The 6,877-nt window shown below is 35.7% G+C and overlaps 1 protein-coding gene across 1 annotated transcript in view; it reads right to left on the reverse strand.

The window, feature by feature from the left end:
• Window positions 1-390: 390 nt before the first annotated feature.
• The window catches only part of PDCL2 (phosducin-like 2), an 8,031-nt gene continuing 1,544 nt past the window's right edge, over window positions 391-6,877 (reverse strand). Inside the window, 5 exon segments of the mRNA XM_009874611.1 lie at window positions 391-584; window positions 943-1,151; window positions 2,511-2,654; window positions 5,015-5,105; window positions 5,579-5,699. Coding sequence (XP_009872913.1) covers window positions 391-584; window positions 943-1,151; window positions 2,511-2,654; window positions 5,015-5,105; window positions 5,579-5,699 — 759 coding nt within the window.

Genomic DNA, 6,877 nt, shown 5'->3' on the forward strand with positions numbered 1-6,877 from the left:
GTCGTCGTCTTTGGGTTAGTGTCTTTGGAGGGAACTGAAGAAGTTCTTGGCAGTTCCACCACAGTGATTTCATGGAGAATTGAAAGAGTATCTTGCACCCATGCTGGATAAAAGGAGGAAGAAAATGTGGATTAGAGTCCACCAGCTAATATCCTCCTCTTCCCATTCCATTTAAGCAGAGTTTGCATGAAATGGAGAATCCAGACTCGGTGTCAATGACAGCCATCTGTATGTATCTCAGGGTAGATACAGCTTTCATTTACTGTGTCTATTTTCTTCCACAAAACAACCCCAAAAATATACAAGTGAAAGAGAAGCCTTTTTTTTTTTCTTTAATAAGTCCTTCAGGCTTAACAAGGGAGTAAAATAATGTATTTGAGCTAATTTATATCAGAACTGTTGATCTGCATAAAAATTTTCTGAAGTAATACATGGTTTCATCACATCGCTGCTTTTTGCATTGGTGTCTTTCCGAGCAGAAATATTTCATACTGACAGTGTCATCATATTCATAATGTCCTTTTTGGGATTTTCTTCTAAGTCAGTTTCTATAACTCCAACTTCAGCTAGTTTCCATTCGAGCTCTGTAAAAACAAATTACAGTTTATTCTGATAATGGTAATAAATTTTCACTTAAGAGGAAAAAGTCTTCTGTTAAAGACCAAGCTCCATCTCAACAACAAAAAATAGTGCCAGCCGTGTGACAACTCAGCTTGATCTCGGCAAAATAGCTAACCATGAAATCGCAAATTATCCACGTTTATCCAATATTCTTACTACAGAATTACATAAGTTAATTCTTTGCATTCTGTAAACTTATTTCTTCCTACAAAAACAGTAAAAAAACCTTTTCCACCTTTTAGGCAGCGATCTTTAGATCTAATTATTACAAACAACAGGAAATTTTCTGTAACATGAACTGTTTCAAAGTATTTCTCATACCTTCCACTTTAAGACCTATTCCTCCACATTCAGTTACTCCAACGAACCTGCCTTTTATTTCACCAGTTTTGTACACAAGTATTGTGGGTAAACAGCTGTCATGGTAATTCTGAATGCAGCTGTTTACAATGGCTTTGAGAAACTTGACTTCTGGAAACTTCCTGGCTAGCAGGCTGAGATGTTTATTAACGAGTAAACACGCTGGGATGCTAAAAAGCTTCTGGAAACTTCCTGGCTAAAAGGCTGAGATGTTCATTAACGAGTAAACACGCTGGGATGCTAAAAAAGAATAAGAAAGTATGATGACACTTCCGGTGTAAATGATTTGTAATGTAACTAAAGCTATTGAAAATAAAGCCATTGAAGAATAAACTTTTTCATTTAGTCTGCTTCTACTTCAGTTTAACATGAGAATTGCACCGTGAGTTTTATTTAGCTGCTTCTAAGATCATTGGAATTTAAAGAGGTGTCCAGGTAAAAATTTTCAACGTGCACAGAATTGGCACAGTCTATAAAATGTCAGTAGAGCTTCCAGATACTTCAAGCATTGTGCCTCGATTTTGTTGTCCTCTAGGATTTTAAAGCTCCATTTGCCCATTTATTGTAGAGTTTAAATGAGATTTTTAAATCTGATGTACATTTTGTTTAAATTTATTTGAACTGACTTTCAGTTTAACCCTTAATTAATTCTTAATTCTTTTTGTAAAATCCAAGTAACGTCAGGGTAACCTTTGTGTAGTGATATTACAACCACAGGCCTGTTCATTACTTTCCTAGCTACTATTTACAATATAATCACCATGTAAATCTCGGCTTAAAAAAAACACAATAGAAAAACAATATGTGGGTTTGGTTTTTTTTGTTCCTCTCCAGCCCGTTAATGTTTTGGAAGTTAAGATCTCTCTCATAACTGACTCAAGTTCAAGAAGCTGATTTAACCTACGGACCTTCGACGAGTTCCATCAGTACCCTCTGCTGGCCGAAGATCTGTGAGGCAGTTTTGGAAAAGCAGGATTTATTCCTACAATGAGACTTCGAAGATCCGATATTGATTCCTAAGAAATTGCGAGTTCCCTCAGAGACTCGTATTTATGCAGTGATAAAGCATAGAACTGGTTCCTCGGTAAACAAAACCAAGGAAAAGCAAGAAAAGTTAGAATAATTCTGTTGGAGCGCTCCTGCCAATAAGAGTCTCCAAGTGAACACAGACAGTGGACACTTCACACTTTAACACTTAACATGTAACGCTTAACACAGATGGTGGACACCAGTTTCTCAGTGAAATTCAGAAATCTCAGTGAGATTCAGTAGATGGTGATAAGCACTCACAGCAAACCAAATCTTTCATGTAACTGGACAAAAGCGATTGACTCTCACAAAGGGAATTGACAGATCAAGGAGGTCGCATGCTCTGCCATTCCATTGCCTCCTAACAGTTAGTTAGTCTATTGTATTTAGTCTATTGAATTTAATTTAGTCTCTTGTATTTAATTTTTCTTGGTATTTGTTTTTAATTACCAGTTCAGTTCTCTGTACTGAGGTATTCAAAATGTTAAGAAAGTAATTACCTTGACCGATAAAGATGTATTATAACCCAAACATCCTCCGGAGCATTTGTAACTTCCTTTACATACTGCTCACCACTAATTTCTCTTAGCTCCCCATATTTTTGCCTCCTCTGAAGACATTTCCATTCTTGCATGCGTTGCTGCCTGATTAAAAAAAAATAAGAAAAATAAGCATCTTTGGAACATTTTAAATGCATTTTAGAATTAATATCCAGTCCACTTCTCTCAATTTCTTTAAAAAATGCTTTGAGTAACACTTTAGCTCCAGGTCTTCAAACATAATTTCAGAGCTAGAAAGGTTTTGATGCTACACTTTGTTCACTAATATTAAAATACATTTTCTTAGTTTTATGTTCATCAGTATCAGAATTGGAAATTTGAGTAAAAACATGTTGTACAATGGTTTATCATTTGAGAAAAAGCAAGAAAAATTAAAGCAGGTACTGGTTGGTTTTATGTTGCTGAAAACGAGATTAGTTTGAGGAAGAACTACCCGTACTTGTACTAGTATTTATGTGACAATTTAAAAATAATTCATGAAAATTGGAATATAAAACCAGTAGATGGCAGTCATCTACAAAAATAGTTGCAAAGCAGAAAAGCAAAATACCTCACTGAGATTTGTGGAATAAAAGTAGCTATTAATTTCACTAACTGAAAGCCACTATAGAAGTGGCTTTTTTGAAAAAAAAAAGATTAAATAATATATGTGCAATGTTTTTATATTCTGGCAACAATGCGTAATTTAATTTCACAACATACACGTAATTATGTGAATTATTGTCTTACAGTGAGAAGATAGAGATATACACCCAGTTTTAGCACTAGAATTATTGACTATGCATGGTACTGTAAGTAAAATAGTTGGTGGAACACCTGTTAAATAGTTGATTTAATCAGGTTGTGCCTTCGTTATGCCTAAGATCGGTGTATGGTGTGTCACAAAATTACACAACCACTGCATGACTGAGGTTGTTGGAGGGGACTCCTGGAGGTCATATGACTTAACTCCCCTGCTCAAACAGGGTCACCCTTCAGGAGGCTGCCCAGGAGTGTGTCCAGGTGGCTTCTGAACATCTCCAAGAACGGAGACTCTGCAACTGCTCTGGCCAACCTACATCAGTGCTCAGTCACCCTCATGGTAAAAAAGGAACCTCCCGTGTTTCAGTTTGTGCTTCTGGTCCTGTCACTGGGCACCACTGGAAACACCCTGGCTCTGTCTGCTTTACACCCTCCTTTCAGATATTTATAGATACTGATTAGATCTCCCCTGAGCCTTCCTTCAATATAAAATTCAAATTAATATTTTACTAAAGTAAGAAAAGCCATTAAAATTAATCTTGGATAAGAAGCAAACCAAACACAACAGGAGTCCACAGTTGACTTCATAAAAATAATAAACATTTTTCAAAAGCACGTAAGTTATCAGCCACCACCAATCCATCTCAGAAGCTGCAGTGTATGATACAGCAAAACTGTAATTCATAATAAATTTTACATCGCATTTTTATTTCAATAACATATTTAGAAAGCCAACTGTACCAGAAATGAGACTCTCCCAAAGGCAGAGATGTCCCTGCTCACTGCAGGGGAGTTGGACTAGGTGACCTTTAAAGGGCCCTTCCAACCCAAAACATTCTATGATTCTATGTATTTTGTTCCTAATACTCAGATTCGTTATTTAATTATTAATTAAAAATGCCAATCAGTTTGATTGCAGCATTGATTTTTTCTTTAATGGCAAGCTATCCTAATATAGGTGGCACATGCTTCGTACGCACAAAGTCAGTGTCTTTCTCAGAGCTGGGGTCATGTGTGTTGGGACCTTCTTTTTCCTAATGTTCTTTTGCGACATGACAGAAAAGGGATGCCTGTAACCAACTGTCCATTTCCTCCTGGCTTGAAATCCACAGAAAATACTATCCAGAAGAGAAGAGAGAACGTGGGATACACAACTCCTCCCTTCTTTGAATATTTAGCATCATTGCTCTAACCTGTGAAGACTAGCAGAGAGTGTCTTTGGAGTGGCGGAGTGAGTGGTACAATTTAATCAGGCAAACAACAAATGAAATTTGCCTGTGTACTTAGGTACACGTTGAGTATACAACACTTTGAATGTACAACGCCTCTAAAAATACAGTAGCACATTGTATCTTCAGCTGAACTGAGGATTTCTACTGTGACCTCTTCTATTCTTTTTCTTTTAAATATCCAACTTTAAGACTAAATTAAGTACTTCAGAAGGGGAGTATTTTTTTTCTAACAAAATGTCGGAGTAAAATATGGTGTAAACATCTTCTCTCTGTCACTGGCAGTCAGGAAGAAGTATGATAGTAATGTGAGTGCTGTCTATCTGCTGAAGAAGGAGCAGAAAGTGAAAAAAAGCAGTTTATCAAACAGCAGACATTGCTGTTCAAAAGATTCCAAGTTTATTTTTCAGGAGTCTGTACACACACAATAGTGACACGTGCCCTATTAGTCTAGGTAGAAGTGTCTTAGCATACCTGTACATTTCAAGAGCTTTCCTATCAGCCTCATCAAAGTCATATTCAGCTTCCTTCAGTTCTTCAAGACTCATTCTTTCATATGGATTCACTAGATATAAAAAAATAGTGACCTTTTGCTCTCCAAAATGTCTGCAAGTATTTTAAATGTATTTAAAGTATTACATAGACAGAAAGAAAACAATGTACCCATTTCAGAAGTCAACTTTGGCGTAACTCTGAATGAGAGAGGGGAAAAAAAAAAGACATTTATTTAACTATAGCTATATAGGAAAATACAGAAATACAGGTATGGACTACTACCAATTGTTCAGAATGTGAATCTTGCTTATACTGACTGATTCCTTTAGGAAATTATGAAAATTAGCTATGTGTACATGTTGCATGCCATAATGTTTGTCCATAATTGTCTTGTATGTTTAATTCACAATTCTTTTCAAAATAACAAGATGAAAATAATTAAAATAAAAAAGATATTTTTTAAGTTACAAAAAGCAATACTGAAAACGCCTCCACTTTTCGAGTGTTAGTATGCTAATGGCATGTAATTTTATTTTTACTTGCCTTCTGCTTCTTTCTGCAGGTGTAAACCCATTTCTTCTGTTTCATCTTTTGTTTTTTCTTTTGGAGGAAGAATTCTAAAATGTCTCAGTATGTCATGCCATTCAGTATCTTCATTTGGGTCCTGTTTACATATTTTGAAACAAAACTAAATCGACAAATCAATCTACTGTGCCTTTTTTTAAAAAAGAAAAAAAAAGAGCCCATTTTCATTTTGACATATTAAGGGTGTAGCAAAAGGCAATCAATACTTAGAGGCTACAATACGTTCATGGAGCATTCTCTATCATGAATATTCATTTCTTGTTTTTCACTTCTGAACAGAAAGGAGCAAGAAAGTAAGAGAGAGAGAAAATTCAAACTGTAAGCATAGATGAAATAATCAGTCTCCAAAATATCAGCTAAAAAATTGTCAAAAAAATACATGGAAACTTATTTCCGAAACCCGTAACTATATGGTGCTTACTTAAACACAGTTGAAGAAATACAGCTTTATAGACACAAGATTTTTGTATCAGTATTTTTATGTTACTACTAAGAATGAGGTATTGACACTATGAATAAACACATAAAATTGTGAAAGAAAAAGACTGCTTTGCTTTAAATGAATGATCAGTATAAATGTGTTCATAAGCTACTTCATATGCTGTGTTTGTAACACAGGACTTCTGTAGGTGTTCAGTCTACATTTCTCATAATTTTACTTAAACGGAATTAAATAGTTAGATAAAGGAACTGCATGCTATGTATAAGACTGCATTTCTACTGAAATGATCACCTTAAAACAATCTGTTTATTGTAACTGGAATACTGTTGGAATGGTAGAATAGCAACGTATCAGGAGGCATCTAATATGGCTTGGAATTAGTAAAGCAGATTTTAAAGCACAGTGTTAATCAAAAAGTGGAAATCTTGGCCCTGAAATAAGGAGTTGTTTGAAAACGTCCATAAAAAAATATTTGCATAAATATGTGTATATCAGAAATATTAGTGAAATTCATAATAATTTCATAATAATGCAGCATCAAATGAACAAAAAAGTACAGTACAAAAATTTTGCCTGAGGAAACATCTAGGATGCGAGTCCAGAGGAGGGCTACCAAGATGGTCAGAGGGCTGGAGCACCTCTCCTATGAGGACAGGATGAGATAGTTTGGCTTGTTCAGCCTAGAAAAGAGAAGGCTCCAGGGAGACCTCATAGCGACCTTCCAGTACCTGAAGGGGGCCTATAGGGAGGCTGGGGAGGGACTTTTTTACAAGAGCCTATAGTGATAGGATGAGGGGTAATGGGTAGGATCTGGA

The sequence above is a fragment of the Apaloderma vittatum genome, unplaced genomic scaffold (genome assembly GCF_000703405.1).
Source record: "Apaloderma vittatum isolate BGI_N311 unplaced genomic scaffold, ASM70340v1 scaffold708, whole genome shotgun sequence".
NCBI lineage: Eukaryota > Metazoa > Chordata > Aves > Trogoniformes > Trogonidae > Apaloderma > Apaloderma vittatum.